The 27987-nt window shown below is 43.6% G+C and overlaps 1 protein-coding gene, 1 long non-coding RNA gene and 1 pseudogene across 6 annotated transcripts in view; 2 read left to right on the forward strand and 1 right to left on the reverse strand.

The window, feature by feature from the left end:
• Positions 1-27987, forward strand: part of LOC148039731 (U-box domain-containing protein 44-like) — a 140430-nt gene that overhangs the window by 23751 nt on the left and 88692 nt on the right. For all 5 annotated transcript variants that reach the window (XM_087693572.1, XM_087693569.1, XM_087693551.1 and 2 more), the window contains one exon: positions 14488-14794. In XM_087693572.1, the coding sequence (XP_087549698.1) occupies positions 14488-14794 (307 nt within the window). The remainder of the gene's footprint in view (positions 1-14487; positions 14795-27987) is intronic.
• LOC148039732 (uncharacterized) overlaps positions 1-27987 on the reverse strand; it is a 138050-nt gene that overhangs the window by 21384 nt on the left and 88679 nt on the right. The window contains exon 2 of the long non-coding RNA XR_015693223.1: positions 24422-24556. This is a non-coding gene — a long non-coding RNA (uncharacterized LOC148039732). The remainder of the gene's footprint in view (positions 1-24421; positions 24557-27987) is intronic.
• On the forward strand, positions 24655-27902 carry LOC148039733 (uncharacterized; annotated as a pseudogene).

Genomic DNA, 27987 nt, shown 5'->3' on the forward strand with positions numbered 1-27987 from the left:
GGCCTCAACAAGCTCACATGAAAGGCATAGTGTATCTGCTAGTGTAGAGGCAATTTCAGCCGATATACCACATCGTTGATCCTCTCTAATACCTGGAAAGGTCCATAGTTCCTCATTCTGAACTGTAGATACATTCTCGTTTGCCCTTTTATCTTTTTCAGCCTTGACTTTTCAAAACGCAGCAATACATAATCACCCTTTAAGAAATACAACACACATCCATGGTGATCAGCTGCTCCCTTTTACGTTCCTTAAGTTCTCTGAAACCCATACTTTATCCTTACATAAGCTGTAATAAACTACGGCATCTTTTGCCTACCATTCTTCACTTGCTAACATACAATGCATGTCCGATCTTTCATCACATGCAACCCAGTGTGATGTTCCATACATCACTGATTCTCTCATGTGCTATCATCGTTATCAGCTTGTTGTTGATTAGGACGGTTCCTAGCAATGTGTCCCTCCTGTTCACATATGTAACATTTATTAGCAGCCCTCAATTCTCTATGCTTTGCCACACTTTTCGAAGGTCTCTGCTGCTGTTTTTGCCTCTTTTCAGCCTGATTTTCAGATCTGCCATTTTTCTCAGCCTTCATTTCCTTGACATTTGACTCATCATGGTCTTGAAAGCCGGCATCTTTTCCACACAGCAATGTATCAGCTGTAGTAGCAGTTTCTATAAGCTGAGACTTGCTTGAAACAGTGGATTTAATGCGAAAATCCATGATTCCTTTAGGCAAACCACATACATACTTCTCCACCTGCTCATGAAGGGGAACTGACCGATAAGAAGTCATGGGCAGCAATGCATCCCAAACTTCTTATTGTATTGCTCTAAATTCTTGCATTCCTTTGCATCAAGCTTGTTCCAAGGTGTCATGATGTCCACCTCAAAGGTACTAGTCAACCAATTCGATGCAAATATTTGCTTAAATTGTACCCATGTTGACGGTGCTCTACCTTGCATCAAGAGCATGGACCACCACTGCAATGCATTTCCCTTCAAGAAAGTGGCTACCTTTCGAATCTTAGAGGATTCGGTGAAGTTTCCCCCAGAATAGGCTGCATCAAACTACTGAATGAAACTCAAAGCTTTCAGCCTATCTTGTGCACCATTGAACGGTTCAAATTTCACACTTTTACCTCCCTCATCATAGTCCTTTGCTGGACCTATGGGGGTCAAATTGTCATATACGGGCTGCTGCAAAAAGGGTGCATTTGTAGTATTTCCATGATAGCCAGCATTAAACGGAGCATTTGCATGACCAGCACTTATTCCTTGAGCCCCAAAAGCACGACGGGGTACTGATGCTTGCCCATATGCGTGATTTTGCACACCAGGCACCATACCAATGCCGCCATTCATCGGATTATGCATTCCATGAGGCATACCCGAGTACATTAGGTTATGCAAGCCATGCATTGGTTGCTGAAAATTATGGGGAGGTGTACCATACATTCCCACATTCCGTCACTCACCCACCATAGCATGAGAAATTGTGCTACCACCAAAGTAAGCTGGCTGCCCCAATTTCTCATGTAAACCTTGCTGTCCAAAAACCATAGGATTAGCATTTACATCATGAACTTGCATTTGCATTTCTTGCCCAACTGGCACCAACTACTTTTCACCATGAGCATCTTTAGGAGCATCTTGAGGAGGCTTTGGCTTGTTCTTTGGTGCGTCTTGTTGTCCCGAAGTTCTAGAAGAGGGTTTTCTCTTTTTGCCCTTGTTGTCCTTCGTAGGAGTGTTCAAAAACCGAGTAAACTGAGGATCTTTTACCAATTCAGCAAAGATATTGGCTGCTGCCCTTATTCGATTCTTGAATGTATCATCGAATTCCATTTCCCCTTGTTGATCATCATCCTCTTTCTACATTGAGGGTCCAACATCTTGGCTTTCAGCCACATTTTCAGCATGTTGTCCATAATTCGTGCCTTGTCCAAGATCACGCATTGCATTTCCTTCTGTCACATGTGAATGTGCATCATGAGAGACATCATTACTGCTTGATTGCATCCCACTGTATGAAGACATCTTGCTGTAATTTCTCAGCTGAGCACATCAACACTAGCACAAAGCTTTGGGTTGCAATCAGGTGCATCGGGCCCACCAAATCAAGAGATTTGATGTATCCCGGCAATGGAACCATGAAACCAGCCTTCCTTCTTGGATAGGGTGGTGATAACCTGATTTAAGAGTTAATTACAGCAATAAATAAATGCAGATAAAATGAAATACACACTTTACCATAACATTCTTGGACAGAAGACTCCCTGTTGGCCCCAAAACTGGTGCCCCTTGCGGTATTTCTTTAGCTTCATTCAATTGGAAGGAGTACAACTTGAGATTCTTCAATCTCCTCTTGCTAACCAATTGCTCTTGCTGTCATAAATGACCAGCAAGCCTTTTGGGTTATTTGCCCCATGATTCACCCAGGACTTCTTCTCCAATTTGACCCTTGGCTGGCCAAATGCTGCCCCAAATCAATTCGGGATGGGTTGGCTCTTGAAATCCCTTGATAATCTTCAGCTGATTTCAGTCCCTTGAGCCTTCAATCTCTGGCACGGATCCCAAGGTGGCTGCTAAACCCTAATTTCTGCTATAAATTACGGTTTACTGCAGAAATTATAGATCGGCCCACCAAAAATGGCTGAGATCTCCTCCAAATGGCTAAGAATTGTTGAGAATGGCTGAGCATAGGTAGAAGGAGATGAGAGAATGCTGTAGAGAGAGAAAATTCTGAGATTTGTCGCGAAGAACTGATCAAAATCAGTTGCTACCCTGCTGTACCAACCCCAAACAGATACAGCAAGGACAATAGGAGCATCAGAGACTGTGATCTTCAGGAGAAAGTGCATCAGCAGAAATTGCTAGCTTCCCAAGGTCAAGAATATGCAATCTCCATCACCAAAATGGTCTCCAATGGCTGGGAATCGGCCCCAAAAGCTGGCAGCAATAGTCCAACACCTCTTTCCAACAGCTCCAAAATGAAAAAACGAGATTTTCCTCTCCCTTCATCCCTATTTAGCCTTTCCCCCACTTGCATGGGAAATTTTTGCCAAGTGGCAGCTTTCTTAATCCATTTTCAGCAATTTCCAGCCATTTAATTAATTTTCAGAATTAATTAATTCTGAAAATTAATTCAACTCTTAATCCATGCCCAGAAAATTGGCATTGCCCATCCAAAAATTAATTGGCTAGGCCATTTGCAACCCAAAGTGATCCCATACATTAATTGATCCTTGGACAAGCATTAATCCATTAATTAATGCGTAGTCCCTAGTGTCACCACTGACACTTAATGGCCAATTAATGGTCCTAGGGACAAACTGACACCAAAATTCACCTAGAATCTAACAAGTGTAACTTGTTACAACTTTTGCCTTTGACACCCATTTTTTTCACAGGGTCCTTCGACCTTCAAGTGTGAAAAAGTAGTTTGCACCTCACATGTGCAACACATGTGCATCTTTTAATTGCACATTTGATTAATCCTTTAATCAAATGTCAATTAAACATAAGCAAAGCATCAAATTTTCACGTCCTCGTGATAGCTATCTCTGCTTGTTTGTAATCGATCGCTCCTACATGCTTTAGCCAGGAGAGATCGCATTCCATCCGCATGACTCCCCTCTTGATCCTGTAAGTACTCCTTTTTTGGGGATTGGGGTTGGCCTTGAGCTGTTTTATTACCCTTCCTTCAGTGTTGTATTCTACGATGCCTATCTCCTCTGTGGTCTCCTCACTACTGGAGTAGCAGTCCTCATACTCATCATTAGAATCGGCTCCTCCTATTCGATCGTCATCCTCTAGACTCTCCTTTGTCGGTAACTAAGGCCCAATTGTACAGTAAGTTTAGGCTATGCACCTTAGTCCATCTCCACTTAGGAGTGTTCAGGAGGTCTCTGAGGGGCTTGAGATTAGCAGCGGGATTGCCAGTCAACCTGCCCGCCAGATACTCGAGAGTCTCGTGCAATTTTAGCTTGTTTGCTAGGAACATGGGAAGGGATCAGTCTAGGTTGGTTGCTTGAGCTCTTGGCCATCATACAGAGTGGTACTACGGGCTCCTGGCCATCATACAGAGTGGTACTACGGGCTCCCTCCTTAAGACACTTGCGGTTTTTGCAGTCTGTTTGTAAGTCTCCTTTTCATTTGAGAATGGGAGATCGATGGTTGCTAGTACGTGCATCCGATCTTGCTCTTCGTCAGGACAAGGGATGTATTTGGTCAGGGGTCCGTGAGACTTCCTTATTGGTGTGTCACCCCTGAGCATGCCAAAGACGGCATCTAGGTCAATAGGGGTTGTCTTCCAAGTGTCCATCTCAACCTTTACCGCTTCCGTTCGGTTCCCTATGAACATTAGAATGCTCCAGTCTTCAATGACTCGAGCGTTCCTCATCCAGGGTCGTCCTAGCAGAATGTCATAGTCCACTCTCTTCATGACAATGAAGTTCACGTAGAACTGGACACCCGCAATCTTCACTGGCCAATTTTTTTAAGACTCCAAATGGCCTTACTTTCATTCCGTTAGCTAGAGTGACGTTGAACCTAGCGATTTCAACAGGTGGGTTTTTCCAAGCCTGGAGCACAGCATGGCTCAATACACTCACTCCTGCCCCGGTATCCACGATTCCTCTTCGTGTAACATCTCCTAGGGCTAGGATAGGCAAGACTGTGTGTGTTTCAGTGCCTTTCCAAAAGGCATTAACGTGTAGTGACTTCGGCACTAAGTGCAGTGTCAAGCTGGGCATCTGCGTGACTGCATCATGATCTTACAAGTCAGCGGCAGTATGCTCCACCGGTTCTTCCACTCAGTGTTTCAATTCCTGCCATAGCGTGGGGTGCTGTCTGAGGAGGTCTCCTAAACTCAAGGTCGCTAGGGTGGTCACTAATGTCGTGAGGAGGTTGCTGGTTGCTTGTCTCTATTCTAGGTTTGTGCTCCTTGGCCACGGGTCTTGACTAACCGGCCGGCTCATGGCATCTAAACTTGGCTTAGGTGGCGTTGCCTGTGGCATGGATGCGCCTCTTGATCTTGGTCGTGCGAGTGAGACTGGCGTGCTTACACTAGAGAGTTCGATCTCGTCCTCTAAGATAGGTTCAGTATCCTTAGGTGCTCTGGGCTTCTTTTACCCACTTCTTAACTTTGGCTATTGCCTCGGGTTAGCGCCTAGGATGGGGATACTCCCCTACCTTGGCACTCCCTTTCTCTGTCGTCTTTGGAGTGGTAGTTTCTGCCTCTGCATTCGTGACCTTCTTGCCAGTCACTACCATTGTCGCCCCCTCAGTCTTAAGAGTGACCTTTGCATCAGTCTTTTTCCTCCTCCATCAGCTCTTTGAGGTTGCATCTACATTGCTGGGCTGTAGCAGTGATATTCCCGCATGCTTTGTCTATGCTCTGGTCATGACACGCAACGGGATGGGTGTGTCCTCGTTGTCGAATGTCTCGATGCCAAACAACCCCAAGTGTATTGAGGGCATGTTTGCCAGGTTAGGGGATGGCTTCCGTCTAGGGCAATCAACAAAGAGATGAGTGATATTGCACTTGACACATCTGAGGTCGGCTTTTTTCTTATTCAGTTGTTCTCTCTGTGGTGGACAGTGTGATGATATGTGGCTCAGGTGACTGCAAGTCCAATACGAGATTGGATCTTGGGTTAGCCTTGTGAATCCCCTTCACCTACCTCTACCTAACGCCATCATTGGTACCGGTCGATAGTCTATGAGGACTGGGTTGCCCTCTTCGTCGTATGAGACACAAGGGCTTATGCAGGCTTCGTCTTCGTTAGGCTCCTTCACGTAATGGACTGGAGCATCACTCGGTGGATGGGTCACTTAGGGTCCCGGTAGCTGGGGTATGCTTATCGGGTTGATCTCTATCTTAGGAGTGATGGGCTTTGCATTATTTGGTATTGGAAGCGCCAGCTGGGCTCCTCTTTCAAGGAAATTTGGTGGCCTGTTCCCCAGGTATGGCAGGTTGTACTGCTGGACATAGAGAAATCTCCTAAGCAACCTACAATGCATGGCATCGTGGCTGAATCTACCACAGTTTGTGCAAGGCCTAGACCTAGGATCCTGGCACTCGGCCTGGAGGTGGTTGCCGCCACAATGCACGCATTGGATGTGTGGTCGTGTTGGTTTCCTCACCAATTCTTGCAGTTGCGCTAACTCCATCCTTGCCTCCGCTAGCTCCTGGCCTTGGTTCGTACTTTTCCTCCTGTCTTGCATACTAGGAGTTGATTCCTTGTTGGAGGTGGTGATCCCCTTTGATGTCCTCTGGTTGGAGTTATTGCGGTTCGATTTTCGAGAGCTCCTCTCTCTCAGTTGGTCATCCACCCTAATTGCTTCATCGAAGACCCTTGCCAGCACGTCTCGTTGCAGGCTAGAGTTACCTGCCAAAGCCTTGTACAACTCCTCATTGCGAATTCCGTTCATGAACACGGTGGAGATTGCTCTTTCGTTTGGTCGCTCATTCGTGGGGATTCTTTTGAAGAGGCTGCGCACATGAGTGATGTATTCTCTTATGTCATCCTTGTTCCTTTGATTGACATTCATCAGTCGGACTATGAGGTTATCAGAGTATCCCGCTTCCGAGAATCTCTTAATGAAGAGATCTTTTAGTCAAGCAAAGTTTGCCCGCTTTGCCATGTCTAAACTGGTGTACCATGTCCTACCCTTATCGCCTAAGCAGAGTCTGAAAGCTTGGGAGTGTTGTGCTAGGTCCGTGAGACCATTGGCCTTGCAAACTTGCTCAAACTGCCCAACAAAACTGTACGAGTCGCTACTAGGCTGGTACTTGTCCAGCTGCTTAGCTATCGTAGGGATTTTTGATTGGCTTTTTGCCCCCTGAGTAATTCTTAGGCATGAGAGTAGCAAGGTCGCTAATGCTACTGCACTCTATTCAGCAGTCGTGTTGTCGATGAGGCGCTTGGTCACAAGCTCGCTCAGCGTGAGGTCTGTCTCTAGTGCTTTCTCTTTCTCCACGGTTGGTCCTGTCTTGTTCTTGCTAGCTAAGGCTAGCATGCGTCGAGCCTCGTGCACATCTATGTCTTGTTATAGCTTTCTAGTTCTCTGCTCGCGGTTGTAGGCAGCTATGCCTTGCAGTGCTCTCCTAACCGCTTTCCTCTCTTTCTCCAGGCTTGCCACCACCTCCTCTACTGGCCTACCGTGGACTACTGCCTTGGTTAGCATGTTGTATTCGTTATCCATGTCTTGGACTGCGACTGGGAATTCACCCAGGTCCAGTTGGTCCTCTTCTTGGTCTGCGTTTGTTCTTGACATCATTTCTGCTTCCTGCTCCACGAGGTTGTCAATCAGTCCTAGCAGCTCTAGTAGCGCTTTGCCCTCAATCTTGTTGTCCTTTTGGTCCCACCGTCGTTTTCGAAGATCCTATCAATGGGGCTCCAAAGCATCCAACTATGTTATGGGGTCTCCTCCTATTGGTGTGTTCCGTGATTTATTAAGTTTGACTGCATTCCTTGTTATTGAAAACAGTCCTCAACTTATGTACACTCAATGTTAGGTGTTTCATTGTACATGGTGCAAAATCAAGCTTTTTGTCATTTTCCAGTGCACTTTTGTGGAAGAAATTACTATGTGGGGTGTATTGATGAAATGATCATGCAATTCTAGCTATCCCCCCTTCGTGTTTACGACCTAGTACGGCTCTGCGCACGGTCTCTGGTTGCTCCCTGAGGGTAGTACGGGAATTATGTTGCTCCCTCTATGCTCTATCAAGGCTGGGGTCCTACTCCTAGTTCTTCTGTCTTTTGCCCAACTGGTCCGATTCCCAGAATCGGACGGTCCAATTCTGGGTAGTCCGACTGGTTTGGTCCAACCTCGGAAGGTGGTCCGACTGTTTGTGTGGTCCGATTGTAGTTTTTGGTCCGATCAGGTTACGTGGTCCGGTTGATGGGCGGTTCGACTGGAAAAGGTCGTCCGATTGGACGAGTGTTTCGGATCGGACTGTTGGTTTGGTTGGGATAAAAGGAGTTGGTCTGACTGCGAAGTGTGTCCGACTGGACGGTCTAGTGGTCCGACTCCTGGCAGTCGGATGGTCCGATTCTTCCGGTCGGATGGTCTGATTGTCCAACTCTGGAAATCGGACCAAGACACGGTTCGACAATGACGCAACGCGAGGACTCTTGGCCGATTTCTCCTAGCGCTCGTCACGGCCCCCTGTCATACCTTCCAGATCACATCATTGGCGTGTAAAGAAGATCCCTATGCACCTGAATTGATCGAAAACACCGGAATCAACGTTCCTGAGCTCCTCTGTGATCAGTAGGTCTCTCTCTCTCTCTCTCTATTGCGAAATGAGGTATTCCTTGCCACTTCTGGCCTCTTATTGCCTTGCCTGGGTTTGCATTTACCTTAATCTTGCTCCTCTTACCAGTATTTAACCCAAGGTTTCGTTTTTTGCCCTTCTTTTCCCTGTTTCAGCTTGTTATACAGCGACAAAACCCTATTGTGTGCTCACACTGTTTTAATCCTATCCTATCTAATGCAATGAAAAAATCACCAAATAGCATTCATGCTTCTTTAGCCTACTCATCCATATATCCAAACCCAAAAATACTTACTTGTTTTTGACGATTAACATGCCTAAATCTCCCATCTACCTCAAGCTCCGGTTCGGGGATGAAACCCTTACTTCGATGCTCGATTTGAAGCGTGCAATCGCTCAAGCTTGAATCCATTGGTCTCGGCAATGGAACCAAAATGTAGAGGCGAGCACAAGCTCTACTGCCAAGACCCACGGACTGCTTATTGTTTAAGTGTTTCAAGCGAGCTCTAATGGCTACCTCTTACATAGCCGACGCGCGGTATCTCTCTCTCTCTACAAATGTAGTGAGCTTACCTTGATGCCCGATTGAGTGGCTTTCTCTCTTAAATACTCTGATAGCTCCACGATTCTTGATGCAAGCTTAAGCATTCTCAAACCTCTGCCTCTAAGCTCCATCCTCCATAACTACACACGAGACAAGAGAAAAGAAGAGAAGAGGAGAGAAGAAGAAGAGAGGAGATGGTGGAGAGCTTTACCTCCTTGATTCCTCACCCTCACACACTTACTCCCTCACACTCTCACACTCCCTCCTTCAAGCATACACAAGCAAGCAAAGAGAAGAGCAGGAGAGGAGACGATGAGTCCACTTTGCCACACTCCAAAGAATGAGCTCTCATTCATCTTTTGAACTTTATATACAAAGCCCTGAATCCCATTTGGATGGTCATTCCCGTTTTACATGGCCGGTCATAGCCTAGACCCTTTTTTTTCCTTTGTCCTTCTATCTTCCTAGCTTCCTTCCTACCGCCCATTTACCTTTACAGTTTGCACGGGTGAAAGCCTGCGGGCACTCTTAAAATAAATCATGGTGCGCCTTGCACTTTTTTACAAAAAGTATTGACTTGCGCTTTTTCTTGTGCGCATTTTTCCTTGATTTAGGACTTTTCTACACTTCTTGTGTTTCCATATTTTTCACGGTGCGCCTTCGTCTTCCATTTCACTTTTGCCTTGGCCTTGTCCTTTGCTTTAGAGTTTCCCGACGTTCCACCTTGTTCCTTTGAGGGTTAACAACTCTGTGGCCCAAAAGGGAGAGGTGGCACAACGAGTGCTTGGGGGTAGACACATACAACAGTATAGGGAGCAAAGGTCCATGTCAGCAAAAGCATCGATGGGAGGTCCGGTGATGTTGGAAGAGGAGCATCTAGTGGTCTGTCCATTTGCTTGTGGAGAAGTCATAGCATTGGAGTGTCAACCTATAAAAGGGAGGGTAAGTGGGAGAGGAAGAGAAGGGTATCTCTATCTCTTGGTGATGCAACAAAAGGGGGGAAATCAGTAGATGATGCTAAATCTGTAACTTGTATTTGCTTTCCTTGATGTAGAGAATCTTTGTGGCTCAATGAGTGCCTTTGGCTCTGATACCATGTCAAAAATGAGTAAGATACCAGAGAGATGGTAGGGTTCATGGAGAGAAACACAGTGTGTATAGCAAACACTGGGAGAGAAGAGAAACTCAGAAATACAAGAACACAATGATGATACATTGAATTGTGCTATGAGAAGAAAATCATTATCAATGGTATAATTCTTCCACTTGAATCCCATTTGAGCAACCCCTGATGCTCCATTTCCTTGTTGAACATCCTCAGATGTTCCTTCCTCTAGTGGAGGCCCTTTCATTTGGATCCCCATTTTCTATTGCTTCCCATATGTTGGAATATGCCGGATCAACCTGGCATTTCCCTTTTAAGGATTTAAGCAAATCGGAAGTGAACTGAGTAAAACTCAATTAATTTATGATGGGCATTTTGCTGAGTGCATCAACCACCATATTATACTTTCCTTTTCTATACCTTATCTCATAGTCAAACTCTTGGAGGAGTTCGGCCCATCTGGTTTTACGCCCTTGTAGATCTGGTTGGTCATTAAGCCACTTAATGCTTTCATGATTCGACAAGATCAAAAGTTTGGCACCGTACAGATAGTGCCTCCATTTCTTCATTGCATATAGTATTGCATACAACTCTCTCTCATAAATAGAATAATTCTGTTTTGCACGGTCTAATTTCTTGCTTTCAAAAGTAACTGGTCGACCTTCTTGTAATAAGACCGCGCCTACTGCTCTATCACTAGCATCAACTTCAACCACGAGTGGTTTATTGGGATCCACAATTAATAGTACTGGAGCTGTAGCAATAGCTACCTTAAGTTTTTGAAAACTTTCATTTTGGTCTGTTCTCCAATTAAAGCTCTTCCTTTTCTCTTTAAGTTGGTCCGTCATTGGAACAACTATCTTAGCATAATCTTGAATGAATCTACAATAAAATCTAGATAAACCTAGGAAGATCTACAGCTCTTCCAGGTTCCTTGGAGATGGCCATTCAATAATTGCCCTTACTTTTTCTGGATCCATCTTGATTCTCTCTTTCTAGATAAAGGTAAGATAGAGACCTCAGATATTTCATCTTCATCGAAAGATCTAGATGTGACTATGCAAGACCCTAGGGATCCCTTAGCTTTTGGTGGGGTTTCCTAGGGTCTTGCATAGTCACATCTAGATCTTTCGATGAAGATGGAATATCTGATGTCTCTACCTTACCTTTATCCCTTTCTAGTAATAAGGCTAATTGGGATTTTATTTCGGTGAGTGCTTGAGTTAGCAACTCCATTTGAACCCCCGGTGCTTGCACACGAGCAGCTAAATCATCAAATTGTTCTCGTGTAGCAAAAAATTCTTCCCATTGTTCTTCTTGTATTTTCGTTTCATGGGGATCCACCATAGGGTGGTCCCCGGAACTAGAACCTTCAGTTACCCCCTCTCTCTCTTTCCCCTCCATCTATACATTGGAATTAGAAAGCAAATATAAGAAATTTGCGTACAAAGATGAGGTACTTCCCTGATTACAAAGGTAGGACAGACGTCGATGGCCTCTATAAGGTAGAGATGGCGCGAAGAACGATGCAACTTTCCTCAGATATGCACTGATTGTGTGCAGGTCACGTGGGAATAAGGCCTGTCAGCAGGAGCGCTGGGTAAGGGTGTGATTGAACACCCCCGCTAGGTCGCGTGGGAACAAGGTTGTGACCAGAATTATGATTAGAAGCGGGACTTGGCCCGACTTGAAACCATCCCGTATGGTCGCCAATAGTGACGATTGGTGTGGCCCAACTTGAAACCATCCCGTCATGATCGCCAACACAGAAAGTGACGATTAACGTGGCCCGATTGCAGTTCTCGTCGTGATCGCTAATACGGACGTGGTCGAAGCGGCTCTGCTACCAGTATTACATGCGGGACTCGTTTTTGCTGGTGCCTCCACTCAGCTATCCGAAAAACGAGCACGAGAGCCTTCTCCTCGACTCTCCACCCAGCCACGTATAGGAAGTCGTTGGCTAGAACCCCAAATCGTGACTCCCCCGCCAGTCGTTCACTTCAGGTGAGTTATACTATTTTTAAACTCACTTACTTCCTAGGCTCCCCCTTGACCCCGTTCGGGCGCCCAAGGCCCCCGAACGGTCATCTCGTGCTTGTTCCCCAACAAGTTACACAATAAATGTAACAGCTAAAAACACCTGAAACTTGCAAAAACGAGAATAAGGCTGAATGGAGGGCAGAATACCTATTTATAGAAAGTTTGGGCCCTCCCAAGTCAATTTGTGCTTATGAAATACAAACACTCTCTCGGAATACATTTCTTTTTAAATAAACAAGGTTTTTTCCTTAACTAAGCATGTTTTGGGCCTGTTTAAGTGAAGCTAATGCATTTTTTAGCTCAACAGCAAATTTTGACTTATCTTTGTTGTAAATGCTAATTTATAGTGGAAATTAGGGTCTGATAGCTGCCTTGGGAAGCATGCGCAGAATTAAGGCCTAGAGACTTGAATTTTAGTCACTGAAATTGGGGCAACTTCAGGAGATTCAAGTGGCCAATCAACTAGCAAAAATTTGGGGCTGAATTTGTCACCCTAGGAGCGTAGTTGAAGACCAATCCCTAAGCAAACCAAGGGGCAAATTAGCTTGGAGGTCAGCTGCTTATTCTTGATAGGAAGAGGCAATGGGAGAGAGAAGTAGACTCAAGGAATCTTAGTGTATTCCATCTAGATTGCAATACAAGTTAAAGAAATACCACAAGGGGCACCGGTATTGGGGCCAATAGGTTGTCCATTGTTCAAGATTGAGGTAACTTGTGGATTTCAGTTCTATGTAATTAATTACTTATTGTAATTGTTTATTAATCAGGTCATTACCACCCTCTCCGGGAAGGAAGGATGGTTTCATATTCAGCCTATATAACCCATTGTATAGCACGGCAATAATAAAAATTACATCACCATTGTTGCAATCATGCACACTGCATCTATCCATATGAAAACGAACCAAGAAACCAACACATTCAATTGCTAATCTTTAGTACATACAAGACATCTTTGAGCATCACTATACCCTACTAAAGCTATGGGAGCTTCTCCAATGTCTTTGATACACATGCTGCATTATTGGCACAAACAATTGATCCCTGCTTGGTGCACCCCATATGGAGATAAAAACGACCCTTTGTAGGAGGCAATGTGTTTAGAAGAACCATTGTCAAAGTACAACTCATCCTTGGCAGCCTTAACCAATGACAAACACTATATATGCAATGAAGAATCATAAGAGCATGTGACCACAAATACATTATTTTCTCGAATGTCCAATCGAGCTTATGTTTGCTGCCTCATCCTTCACACTTATGTGCTCTACGTGCTTGACATGCTTGTCTGTTTCTTCTTCTCACTAGCAATGCACTTGTGGGAATCATCAATTAGGTGACATGTCTCTTTGCAAGAGTTTGAGGATGGGCCTGCCTTGCCTTTAAGCTTTTGCCCTATTGTCCAGAGCACATGAGCACCCATGATCCTGATCACATTGGGTTCCAAGCAGCCTCCCCATGCAGCAGTCGTCTACATACCTCTTCACCCCTATAAGTGGTTGCGTACATGATTTTTGTTTTGTGATTTGGAAGCCAACCATCCCTTCCCCCAGTGGGCACAAACTCAAAAACAAACAAAAAGCTCAAAATGTTTGAATACAACGCTTTTGAAGGTCCTTGTAGGCCACTGGTCAGCCAATGTGCACTCTTTGTTTGATGCCTTGGCCTCTGTAGGGTGGCCCTTTGGGCTCCGGGGGGAACATAGGCATCACCTTTGTAGACTTGGTAGGTTCTTGGGTAGTTGATGAGCACCAATTGACCAATGCCTTGATTGCTTCGTGTTGGGACCTCTTGAGGAAAGAGGGGTGAGCTTTGCTGGATAGTCCTTCTTGGTTCCCGTTTAAACAGCCTTAAAAATAAAATGCACTAAGTATGCACAAATGTCCCATAAGAAAACCCACAAACTTTGGTCCATTCCATCTCTATAAGTAGAGAGTCTGCTAGGTCACTTGCATCCTCAGTCATTGTGTTCCCGATCTCTCATAGTTCACCACTCCAGCCACTGCTGTGGCCATTTGGCGCTGCTGCACTAATTATCTAGAGGCTGGCATCTTCTGTGTTTGATCCAATTGCTGTTGCATCGATTGGGCCTTCCAGCTGGAAGGTGCCTTCTCCATCAGTCTACTGCATCGATTGGGCCAAGGCTGCTGTGTTTCATTCGTGTAATACAGTCTAATTCACTTTTCTTCATAAGTTATGATATTCACTCGTTTCATGGTGAATTATTGGCATCCAGTTTTGTGGCCGTAAGTTTGTGGCTGTACCAAAAATTTGGCCAAGCTTGGTAATTTCTTTCTGTCCTTTTGTATCTGCTGTTTTTACTGAAAATTTTGTTAGCTAGTGGGTAGTAGAATCTAGTTTCACTCTACTTCATAAGTTATGCATTTCAATGATTCTAGTTTGAGTATGAGCATCCAGTTTTGTGGCTGATAATTTCATGGCTGTTTAAATGGGTGAATGGATTAGAATGTAGCCATTCCTGCTCAAATAATTTACGACTGTTGCAGCTAGAGGTGGTAGAAGCGAACAGTATCAAGTATGCAGTGAAAAGTCTGGCTAGCAATGAAGAGGATGAAAAGCAAAATGCAGCACGATTTCTTTTGGAAGTTTCATCTGAACCTGAAATCTCTGGGAAAATTGGTTCTCAAAAAGGAGCATTACTACTTCTCACTGGGCTGGAAAGTAATGTGCAAAATCCTGCTCTCTCTCACTTGGCTGAACAAACTTTGAAGCAGCTGGAGAAGGATTGTTCAAATGTCATACCAATGGCTGAGGCAGGAAGGTTGAAACCTTTATTTAAGTGTCTGTGTGAAGGTAATATGCCTTTGCTCAAGCCTTTGTTGCAAGCAGAAGTCTGAGCTAGAACTTTCTCATCCAATATTTGAATGTGTATATATAAAACAGCATGTTTTTAAGCAATGTCATTGTTCATGGTGTGCCTAATAATTCAAAAGTGAGAATCAATCCTGTAACAACCATCAAACAGTTACTCAAACAGTCAACACTCTAAAAGGGTCTTATTTTTCTGTATAAGATTTATGACCAGTAAAAGCAATACAAACTTCATGCTGTGTTAGTGCTTTGAAAGCTGGGATGCATGAGTTATACACTTGTAATGTTATGTATGATTAGTTAGGTCAATCTTCATGCAAAGTAAGTTTAGTGTGAGATCATGCTGAGAAAACTCCTCGAAAGAGACATTTCCACCAAAATCTGTTAAATAAGTGCACATCTAATGGTTATCAATGTTTAAATTGAACACTTGGATTCCATTCCCTTTTTTAAAATGTCTATTTTGTAGACATTTTAAAGGTACTGACTATTACTCTCAAGGAGGTGGAATGACTTTTGCTTTTACCCATACTTTCTATTTGTGACCGTGTTCATATTACATCAGTGTACAAAAACACAAAAAGACCCATGTTTGATGTGAACATAGGCTATATTAAAAACATTGAAAAAAGAGGGAGAACAAATATTGATCAATGTCATGGAGTCTAAGGCAGTCATATAACTGCTGCAGAGATCACCTAAACCAGGTAAACAGATCAACAAAATATTCACCAAATACCATATGGTTTTGAGATTTCCAAATAGTCAACAAAGTCCAAAACCTACCCAAGCAAAGAATTGAGGAGAGCCCTCCAAAACAGGTGGTAGAATGCCAGACATCTATGAATTTTTGGCAAAATTGCATGAAAGGAGTTGACCTTCGAAATATGCTGTCAATCTAGTCAGAAAGCGATGGACTGAAGGGAAAAACCATAAATTGTGAGTGACTGTTTCCATAGGTGCATTGCAGCAATGACAAGCTGGATTCGCAATGTCTCTCTGTGCAAGGTATCTACCTTTGCTTTTACATAGACATTCTTGTTTTTTTGAAAAGCCACTGTCCACTAACATAAATGTAGAAAGAGAGTAGACTTCATAGAAAAGTCTACTCCATTTACGATTTTGAATTTTCCAATCCTCAAGTTAGGCAATTCCATCAAGACAAGGATGGGCTGAAATTTTCTTGACAAAGTCTTTTTTTTTCCTGAGTGGGCTGATTATGCATGTGAAGACCATGTGCATGAGAAGCATACAGAGATTTTACATTTACATACACATTTTGAGTGTAAACGTAGAAACTATAACATGCCACCTTTGGTTTTATTTGCATGCTCTATCTCACACCATAGTGATACTATCTGGGATTCGTCATTTGCCAAACAAAACAAATTTGTACTGAATGTAGTTTCCTATTAAGCGGATGTTTTAGTCTACTAGAAGTAATTTAATGACTGGATTCCAATTGTGAGGATGTACTTCCCTAAATGGGAATATGAGTGGCTGTCAAAGGAGGAACTTTGTATGGGGGAGACAATATTCTCAACATTCAACATTCATATTCCTTTTGAACATCTAGTAGAGAGGAAATCCAAAAGAGGAAATTGTAAAAAAGGGTAGGAACAAAACATCCCTCATCAACCACCGAAGTTCATAGATCATTGCTTGCTTCAAACAGTTTCTCACTCAAATTGCTCCGAGAAGTGCCTTGGTGAAGGCATCAACATGTCATCTTTGGTCATAGCATGTGGTATTGTACCCAATTTTTTCTCGAACAAAGCGAGTGTATGCATACACATGTTTTGTTCTTGGATGGAAGACTGGGTTCCTAGCTAGACCCATACCACTTTGACTTATGTTGCCTTACTGACAGCATGATAATATGCTTGGTCTTCTGCCTTAGCTGAAGAACCTGCCATTATGGGCTGCTTTCACCTAGGCCAGAAGCAAATGAGCAAAACCTAATGAAAAGAAATACCTATGGTATGATCATCATTGAAATTCATCCAACCTGAATTTGATTAGCCTTGCAAATCAAGATACAAATGATGCCATGGGTGAACTACGTCTGAGGTATCTCAATACGTTCATGGCTTTATTGATATAGTATGAGGACAGCATCAGACTCCAAATTTTCACTGGAAAGACATATTTAGTGAGTGTTGGGAAAAGTAAAATAAGGATGCAGTAACTGTACTTACCTGTAATCTTAGAACCATCTTATAGTCATGATCAAGATTCCTAGGAGTAGTGCACCAACACAGTAGTTCCAAAACAACTCTTGAGAGTACTTCTTTTCAGCTGAAGCACACACTACGATATAAGAATCTGGCAAAGCCCCCCAGGTTCACCACAGCAGCGCCCTGTCCAGCCCGCAGCTCCTGCCAACTGCGCCACCAGCGCCTCCTCCAGCTCGTCTGCAGCAGAAACCCTGCGCCCAGTGCCGCCTGTGAACCAGTGACCTGCAGCCTGTAGCAGCGCCAGCGCCAGCTGCCCCGCCAGCTGCGCCTAACTGCTGCTCCTGACTAGCGCAGCCCGCCTGTGTCCAGCGCCACCCGCCTGTGTGCAGCGCTGCCCCTGCAGCCTCAACGCCTAGACCACCAGTCGGCCACGGTCAGCCACCTGCTCAGGCCGCCCCCCACCAGCGCGACTGGTTTCTGTGTTAGGTACAAATTTTTTTCAAGTTAAAATTACTTTTTCATTCCAGATTCATCTTTGGAAAAGGGGGCTTCTGCCCAGGCAGGCATAGAACTCTGAGTATGTGTTTGGGACACGGTTGATGCAAATTTCTTGTGAAATTTATCGGGAATTTTGGGGCTTTTGAGTTTTTTGAAGATATTGGCACATATACTACAGTGTCAGTCAGAGATAGACTGTTTTGGACAATTTTGGGGCAAGAAATTTTGGGGTTTTTGCTCATACAGTGTTGTTGAACATTGAATGCACCCTGGACTGCGTGCATTTTAGACAGTTTTGACAGAGTGTACCTCAGTGTACTAATTGCACCAAGCTATTTGCTGTAATTTCTGGAAATTTTGAGATTTCTAGGTTACTCCAGATTGGATATTGCTCTTTTACTTCTCTTGGTATTGACTATCATGGCTAATCAGGGAGGAGATGTATTTACCTATGTATCCAAGGAGGACAGATTGGATGGTAACAATTACTCACTTTGGTCCTTCATGATGAAGAACATGCTTGTTGCGAAAAATCTTTGGGACTACGTCAGTGGAGAAGAAGTTAGGCCCGGAGTTGTGGCTCCTGCTACTCCTCCTCCAGGAGGATGTGGACAATGGGCACCTTAGCCTAGAGCTGCACCAACAAAAGCAAATAAATCTCTGCGAGATGTGATGTGCTAGAAGCACCACTGTCAAAAAACCAAGTGCCTGCATCCTCAGTAGAGCTAAATGCTCAATCAGCCCAAGAAGTGTCATAATTGCATGTGTAAAAGCTAAGGCAGAAGAGCATTGTCCTCTATGCTGAATTCTTTTTTGAAGCAGAAGAGCATTGTTCATCAGTTCACTACTGCTTATACTCCACACCAGATTGGGTTTGCAGAGAGGAAGAATCGGTCACTCATGGAGATGGCCAGATGTATGCGTAAAGCAAAGAGCTTGCCACAATTTTTGGATGGAAGCCGTAATGTGTGCTTGCCATGTTTTAAACAAATGCCCCACCAAAGTATTAAAGAAAATTACACCTTTTGAGGCTTGGAATAGTCGGAAACCTTCTGTTGGACAGTTTCGTAACTTTGGGTGTCTTGTATATGCACACATTCCATAGGCACTTAGAAAAAAGTTGGATAACAAGGCTGTCAAATGCATTTTTGTGGGATACAGTAGTGAGAGCAAAGGCTACAGACTCTATGAAAAAGGTGTTTGTCAGTAGGGATCCTGTCTCTAAAAAGGTGTTTGTCAGTAGGGATGCACTATTTCATGAAAAATTAGAATTGTCCCTTGCTGGTTTGACACATATCAGGCTGCCTGTGACGTATTTGAAGGGCTGCTGCCCATTACATTTGGTGATTCAGCTGGAGTTTCAACAAGTGAACTTAATGTTCAGCCAGTTGGTCCATTGGAAAATGCAGAAAATCAGCCATTGGCTAATCTGAATAATCTGCAAAGTGCTGAAACTGAAATTCAGCAAGAGCTCATGCACAGTCAGGGGGCAAGACAAATGCCTAGATGGTTTTTACAGACTATGAAAGATAGTCATGTGGATGCACCCATGGCTGGTTGTACTAGAAGGCAAGCTCGTATGCGTGATACTGCACATACCATGGAGTTTGTTATGGTAGCAGGCACAGTTGATGATGAGGAGCGTGAATGTTTTGAGGATGCACAACAAAGTGTGCATTGAATGGCAGCAATGCAAGCTGAATTGGATTCTATCACTAAGAATCAAACATGGGATTTAGTGTCCTTGCCCTTTGGGGAGAAAGCCATTGGAACAAAATGGATCTACAAGCTGAAACGGAATGCAGATGGATCCATTGACAAATATAAGGCAAGGCTTGTAGCTAAAGGCTATGCACAGAAGAAAGGCATTGACTATGAGGAGACATTTGCTCCTACCTCCCGGATGACGACCATCAAGTCTATGGTTGCTTTGGCTGCCCATTATGGATGGTCTATGCATTAGTTGGATATTTAAACTGCATTTTTACATGGGGAACTTCATGAGGAAGTATATGTATAGCATCCAATTGGCTTTGCAGTTGAGGGATCCAAACATTTGGTTTGCAAGCTGAAAAGGGCTTTATATGGTTTGAAACAAGCTCCTAGAGCTTGGTATGCAAAGATAGATGTCTTTTTGCTCAGCCAAGGGTTTATAAACAGTTCATCTGAGTCTACCCTTTATGTATGTAAAGAGGGGGGATCCATGATGCTGATCATTTATGTTGATGATCTTTTGCTTACAGGGACACATGTTGATCAGATTTCAGCATTCAAACAAAATTTGCAGCAAACTTTTGAGATGTCAGACTTGGGGTCTTTGCATTATTACTTGGGCATTTAGTTCATACATGATGCTAGAGGCATTGGTTTATCACAGTCAAGATACATTGGTAAACTTCTTGAGAAGTTTGGCTTACAGGATTGCAAGCCAGTCTGTACACCAATGGAACCTGGACTAAAGCTGTCATTACATGATGATAGTGATTTGTTTGATATACACACATATGCTCCAGTAGTTAAAAGTCTTATTTACCTATCCAACACTAGGACGGACATACAGTTTGCAGTTTCAGCCCTGAGCAGATATATGCATCAGCCACGTATGCCACATTGGCAAGCTCTTAAATGTGTTTTTTGTTACTTGTAGGGTACTAGATCTCTTGGATTGCGTTATGCTAAGGGGGGACCACTGCAGTTACGTGCTTACAGTGATTCTGATTGGGCTGGTGATTATGATTCACGTCACTCCACTAGTGGCAATTGTTTCTTTCTTGGGTCATCTTGCATATCTTGGCTTAGCAAGAAACAATCCATTGTTGCCACATCGTCATGTGAAGTTGAATACAAGGCAGCTTTCACTACTATAGTTGAATGCGTATGGATTAGACGCTTGCTAACTGATCTGGATTTATCTGTTACAGAGCCTACTACTTTGTTCACTGACAGTCAGAGTGCCATTGTAGTGGCACGGAACCCAGTGTTTCATGCACGCACGAAACACATTGAGATACATTATCACTTTGTCAGAGAGAGGCTATATGCAGGCAATATCAGCCTTGTTTATTGTCCTACCACCAGTAATGTGGCAGACATCTTCACCAAAGCTCTTCCTTGTGACAAATTTGAAGCATTTCGCAATGCTTTAAATTTGATCTCCTTTGGTGGCGGATGATCCTTGTACTTTTGATCATTCTTCACTCCAAGGGGGTTTGTTGGGTTTTCACTTACGCCTACGCTCACATACGAGTGTCGGTGATCAGTAGGACACTGGGGCACTTTTTACTCTCGGTATGAGAGGTTTTTCCCCCCAGACTTATTGTCTTATTTCATATGTGCTTATGTCACACACTTACTGGCACTTATCGTGTTCGGGTGTGAATACCTCCTACAACCCTAATGTTTTAAGGGTTGTATGTTGTACTTTCAGATTACATTCTTTTAGTCTATTGCATTAGGTGTCATGCTTCACTCTCCACACTGTCTATTGCACTCTGAGCTGAGCTTCGATCCTCTCTCCATATCACACCGACAAGCGTCACCACCACCTTCTTATAGTGTCTCTATTCCCTAGGAACTTGTGAGGGATGATAGCATTTCTAGGGCTAGAAAGTCTACTGTTAGCTTTGGCCTCTAACCATAGATGGCTTGTCTACTAGATGGATGCCAAGAGTGCTTCTCTAAAAGGCTTCTTGGATGAGGAGGTCTATGTGGCTCAGCTACTTGGATTTTTGATTCCTGGCTATGAGGATAAGGCTTTCAAATTTGCAAAAATCTTGTTATGGGCTACAGCGAGCAACTAAGTCTTTGTTTCATAGGATGGATGACTTTCTCAAATTGCATGGTTTCCATTCATCTCCTTATGATCCAAACCTCTATGTACGATCTACTCCAAAGGGGTTCAGCCGTGTGCTTTTGTATGTGCATGACCTTTTCATCACACACTTTGACTCATCCACTATTTCTAACCTCCAGGCATAGTTAAGCTCCACATTTCAGATGACCGACCTCAGTCTTTTCTCATGCATCTTGGGCATGGAGTTTGTCCAACATTCAAAGGGTATCTTTGTGCCACAACAAAAGTATGCTGTTTAGTTAGTGGATTAGTATTATCCTCAAGATGCATGGCTAGTGGCCACTCCATGTGATACTACAATGAAACTAACCAAAGACTCCAATGCACTACCCTTCGACGAGCACACCTATTGTTTTGTAGTGGGGAAATTGTTATGGCTCATTCACACCTGCCTTGACTTATCTCGTTCGGTCTCCAATTTAAGTGAATATTTTAATGCACCTAAGTTATCTCATTGGATCTCTTTTTTGCATGTGTTAAGGTATGCTAATTATATGGAGATATGCTAGGGTTTGCAAAAGAGAACAAAGAGTGTACAACCATGACTGAAACAATGAACAAATACACCATGCAAAAAGAAAATCTGAAGAATGAAGATAAACTGAATGAATGAAAAGTGCTGAGCCAACCTCATTTAAAATTCCTTATCTGTTGTTGATGAAGATGGCATCAAGATCCATAGATTAGGAAATCTTCAAACTCAACGAATTGAAGTAGCCAAAATGTTCGTTGTTGATGATGTCCAGCTTGTAGAGAAGCTTGAGGTGTTAGAAGTTGTAGGGAACAAGGTTGTGTAGTGTGGAAGAGTGTCATATCTATGAAGAAGCCAAGTTCGGGAGTGGGCTGATGGAGGAGTGTCGGAGAGTGTCATCCTCTGATGATGGATCACATGTGCAGCAACCATTGTGTCGAGGCTAAAGACTAGGATGATGCAATATACTAGAGCTTAGGAATAGTAACAACGGATGGCCATTTTCTAGCTTCTTGTTCCAGTTCCATCCTGTTCCCGTACCACCGTCCCCATGCTAGAGCTCCCTCTCATGGAAACAGGGGATGGCAATTCTTGCCTTGTCCCTGTTGCCAAAGCCTGTCCCATGTTACTATGGCTTAGGGTGATGTAGATGCAGCAGCCATGGGCCAGTTGATGCAGTAAACTGATGCGGAAGGCTATGAACAGTAGGGCAGCAGGCTGGAAACCAAAACACAGCAAGTTTTTGAGGTTGAAGAAGGTAAAGGCACCAATGTGCAGCATAGACACAATCTCTAGTTGCTGAATAATGATGCTGGAGATAAAACACAACAGTAGGATGAACCTTTGACTCTTGAGTGCTGGACAGCAGCAAGGTGGCCTCCTAGAGTAAAAACACAGCAGTTTGGATGTTCTCCAAGTGACAAACATCAACAAGGTGGCCTGCTCAGGGTGGAAACGGAGCTGTCCAGAGGTCATACAGATCAGGGTAGCAGTTGGAGTTGGACTGGCAGGGGCTAGGGCAGTTGCACAAGGGCTGGAATGAAGGCGACAGCAGGCTGGAACCAAATGCAGCACTCAGCAGCCACCAAATGATCAGGAAGGCTGCAGCTGGAGTGGGCAGACTGTGAAGAATCGCGATACAAGGGACCTAGTGCACACACTTCTTACAGAGATGGAACCAACCGAGAGTGTGTGGGTTTGCTTTTGCAACACTGAAGCACACTAAGTGCATTTGAGATTTGGGACTGTTTAACAAGCTAATGAAGGTCTAGTGTGTAATATGCCTTTTTTAGCTTAAGAAAGTGTACCTATTCTTATGGCTTGTCTTTCAATGAACGACTAACTTTGCAGGGATACACTGAATCTAATTAGGCCAGAAACTTGGATATCTGATGCTTCTATGGAGGCTACATATTCTCTTTGGCTTTAGCTCCAATTGCTTGGTCTAGCTGAATATAGGGCATGGTAACTCCATCCTCAACTGAGGCTGAATACGGGGCCCTCTACATGTATTTGCATAATTATTTTTTATGTGCCTTGATGATCATGCTTATAAAAGGGCACTTGGGAAAGTGAACAATTCCCCATGATGGTGTTGCTCAAGTAGTACCATTGCACTTTGCATAACAATAGTCAGCCAACCACATTGATATCTTGACCAAACCGGTCAATTGCCCAATCCTTTAGTACATTCGTCAATGGATTGACATTGTAAAAAAAGAAATAAAGGCATGGTAGGGAGAGGGTTTCCCTATAGCTTTCCCTTCCACTGTACGGTATACAATGCCTTGATGATCATGCTTGTAAAAGGCCGGTTGTGGGCAAGCGAACAATTTCCCATGATGGCACTAATCAACTTGTACCATTGCACTTTGCATCACATTCTATTTTAACATGATACCTTGCATCACCCCATGCATTGGTATTGTGTATTTGTGAAAATGGAAATCTTTGGAATGGGGGAAAACTTTTAAAATCAAGTGCCTATCCAAGGTGAAAATCTCATCATAGAGTGGTCAACTTGAATCCACCATATACATAGCATATCCTCATTTTGGCAATCTATTATTATGGCAAATCCCAGTATACCCTCATCATTCTCTCACCATTTTCTTTGTCTATACTTCTTCTACCCATCTCTGCCTTGTAATGGCTCGTTTCATGAGGAACGTAAATAATCTTAAGTCTTGTTGTGCGTTTACAGCCATAAAAAGAAATGAATAGAATAGAAAAAGAAAAATGTGAGACCCATTCAATCAGGCTACTTGAAAGAAGATATGTGTCACCTTTGCAATCATGGTAGGACCTTAGGCAGCCCATCACAGCACCTTTGATCCAATGTCTTGTTTCTTTGGAGTAGGATCTTTCAGGTATAAAAAAGGGTGGAGATGTGACTTGCTAATTGCCTTGGGTACATCTTTTTGGGCTTGAGAGGGGGTGTTAGGTCACTTAAAGTAGGGTTTTGCTAATCCTAAATTACAATGCATTAATCCTTATTTAATTCTCCTCAAAACAGCCCTAAAGAGCATTGATTGCTTATTAGCAAAACTAATGGCTTTATTTTTGAATAGTAGGACAAATGCATCAAAATATTCTATAAATAGAGTTACCTCTGGGCATTTCTCTATCCCCGATTCATTCTCATTCCATCCCTCATCCATCAGCCTTTTTCCCTCGTATTGTTGTCCACACCCCATATAGAGCTGTTGCTAGTCATCTCTCAAATGTCACGTATAAAGAAATACCTGTGCAGAAACACAATACAATTGTACGACAAAGCACAAAGTGAATAGAACACAGGGTTAGGGTTGTGAAGAAACTGCCAAGGTTTGCATTGAGGAAACACATTGTACGGCCACGATAACAACACAAAGACAGACAATGATGTGCAAAACTCAAACCTAAATGCAAAATGCAAAACTTAAACCTCAAAAATGCAAAAACACACACAAATAGAGAGAGAAGGGGAACTTTGAAGTGAATGAATCAATGTAGTAAATGAATATAAGAGTGTACTAAACGCTCAAAGGTAGAGCAGTGAGTGTCAGAGTGTGATGTCCACCGAAGACCAATCTTGAGTGCTGTAACCACTAGTCAGAGTGTGTCGGAGGGTGTGAAAAGCCAAAACGTAGATCACCGGAGGTAGTAGGATGCCTGGCGACAATAGTGGAGATACACGAGGATGCTAACAATGGATAAAACTGCCAAACACAATAGAAGAGGCGTCAATTGGGGTTGGTGATGGCTATCTAGGGCCAAATGTAGCAGTGGAAGAAGCGCTAGGTAGTAGGTGGTAGCTGGAAGGGCAGTTGCTAGGGGCTGGAGCAGCATAGGGAGTGGTGGCAACAGTCACAAAGGTTGGACAGCCACGTGGAGGAATGCTAATGGCGAAGATCTTCACATGAATGTGAAAAACGTGCATAGAAGGGATGAAGTTTGAATGGTGGCAGCTTATCTATTTGTAGATGTCGATGGACCCTCCTGAATTAGGATTTCACAGAAACTCTCTTGAACCGTGCACCGAGTTTTCATTTTTCATTAAATAAGTATGTTTTGGGGCTATTTGAGAGGCTAATCAACATGGAATGCATTTCTTATCTCAACATCCCCTCTCAGGCCCAAAATAGGCCTAGAAAGGAAGGCCAACCTAGGTTTACGCAAGGTGTCCCACCCTAAAGCAACAGGGGCATCAGACAAAGGGTGCACGGTGACTGCCTAGTGACCTACCAAGACTATAGAGATGATGGATATCTTACCAAGGGAGTCCAAATAGTCACTCCAAAGAAGATAGGGCATCGGACAAAGGATGCTTGTCGGTTACTCAGTGGCCTACCAAGTATTGCAAAGGCAAATGGAACCACAATGAGTTGTGTGATTTTAAAAATAAGTAAATAAATATAAAGGCGTTTAAAAATAAATAAATAAATATAAAGGTGTTTGGAGAGATAGTTAGCAGTCGATTAAGTAACTATAGGATAGAGGAAAATGAGAAGGGATGGTTAGGTCCAACCCATCACAAAACAAACAAGCTGCCCATTCACTCAAGGGTGTCGATGATGAGGGAAGGGGTGATGAAGGAGTTGTGTGGTGTAAGAACCTCTGGTGGAGACATTTGAGGATCCGTCCAAGGATGGTTTCCACAATGAGATGCAAAGGATGCTACATGCTAAGAAATGCTCATTCAAGAGGTGCTAGTTGGACAATGTCCCTTGTGGGAAAATTGTTTACTTGTCCAAGCGCCCTTTACAAAGATGATGAAATCATGCAATGCAAAGGAGAAGGTACAACAGGGGAGGAAAGGTCGATATCAAAGACAAGTGTTGAAACCTATAGAACATCAAGAAGGGAAGCAACCCCCTCAACCTTGGATGTCAATGGCGAATGAGGAAGAGGAGCTGGATGCCGGTCTTCGTGTGGTGCCAAGAACCATGATGTAAGGAAGCATCCCAATTGGAAGAACAAGATAGAAGTCACCGCCATGACAGTATAAAGAGAGATGTTGCAAAATCCACCTCAGGAGGGGAAGCCTCCATGGGTCGTAGAAGAGCAAAACTCCTAGGATGATGAAACCACGAATGGAATTGTGTGCATCCGAAGTCTCCAACCAAGGTAGGACTGGTATACACCTGCATGTTAGTCCTACATTGAAAACAAAACCTTGCAAAAGAGATGAAGATCTACAAGCACATAGGTCAGCAGTGAGATGCTCCAAAAAACAAAACAAAACAAAAATGAAAAGCTAACTAAATGAACAATGCAATGATGCAAATGTGTATATGTGTGGGAGTAAATGCAGTAAAAGACTTAAGAATGAAAATCTAAGAACAAAATCCTATGAGCCCTCAATAGCCTAAAGACTTAAGAGTGCCAAGATGGAGTAAATCTAAGGATGTGGCTACCGTCACGTATGCCCACTAGTAGGGCTTTGCCGATGAAATGCTTGACAAGGTGGTGAGGTAGTCCTAGATGGAGGTGAATGTGTAAAGTGCAATGGGATCGGTACTAGTAGACCGATTAGCTAATCCTTCAGGAATAGCGAAAGATATAGTTTGTTGAGGCTGTCCATGTGCCACATGTCCAGCAAGGCACTGTGGCAAATGGAGTAGATGGTGTAGCAGTAGGAGGCATAGCCCCATTGGACTGGCCAGTCGGACTGGAGGAAATCACGGCAGCTTGTTGTCTTCCAAAGCTGACTCATCTTGCTCTCCGAATCCTCTCGCAGGTACTCTTGACTCTTTCACAATTACATCCATCTTTAAAGTTTAATTCATTAAGGGTTTTGACTCCAAAATCATATCGTGATTCGTGATCGTAGGATTGTTCTGCTTGTGCTTGTGAGCGCAATTGGAGTGCCTACTCCTTGGTTCACACGAAGATCCGCAATCGACTTAGTACCGCTCAGCTGGAGCGATTAGTGTGTTGCCGAGCTAACATGAAGCTCGTGCGAGATTATCATGCTTTGGGGACACCCAAGCAGGTATATTTAATTGTTCGATGTCGTATGTCTTTTGACACATTTCAATATAATTATGTCATTTCTTGTGGTTCTGACTTGTCGGATTTTGCTTTTCCACAGGCAGATCCGACCCGTGTGAAGATGGTGCCAACCTCTATTGAGGACGACGTGGAGTAGTGTGTCAGAGATGAGCAGGCAGATATTATACGACTCCTTCATAGAGAGTTGAAGAGCATCGATCGCGGTGTCACGAGGTCACGCGTGCGGGCTTTGGTGATACCTTTGCGTGAGGAGGCTGCAGATTCAGAGAGCACTATACGGAGGAGTACTTGTCGGGGGAAGTTTTGCGTTCGTACGCAGTGGACTCGGGTGAATGAGGCTGTCACTCTCATTCATACTCAGAGAGAGCTAGGAGATGATGATGTAGCACATGGATCTCGTGATACATCTTTCACATCATCACATGTGCCCATGATAGCAGAGCTTGAGTATGACGACGAGGGCAATGTCCTGACAGATGGGGACTTGCTCTCTTTTGGTGCATCGTCGTCATCATCATCATCTGATGAGGAGTTTTGACTCTTAGATCACGTTTCATTGTGGAGTCTAGACTCTGGACTAGCCCTTATGGGCCTTTTGAGGACATTTCTATGATGTAGTGTTGCAGCTTGCTATGTGTATGTGCATTGTATTCAGTTTGTTTTGATGCATTTGCAGCCT

The sequence above is a fragment of the Lygodium microphyllum genome, chromosome 2 (assembly GCF_053477565.2).
Source record: "Lygodium microphyllum isolate KBCC chromosome 2, Lygodium_microphyllum_v1.1.10, whole genome shotgun sequence".
Taxonomy (NCBI): domain Eukaryota; kingdom Viridiplantae; phylum Streptophyta; class Polypodiopsida; order Schizaeales; family Lygodiaceae; genus Lygodium; species Lygodium microphyllum.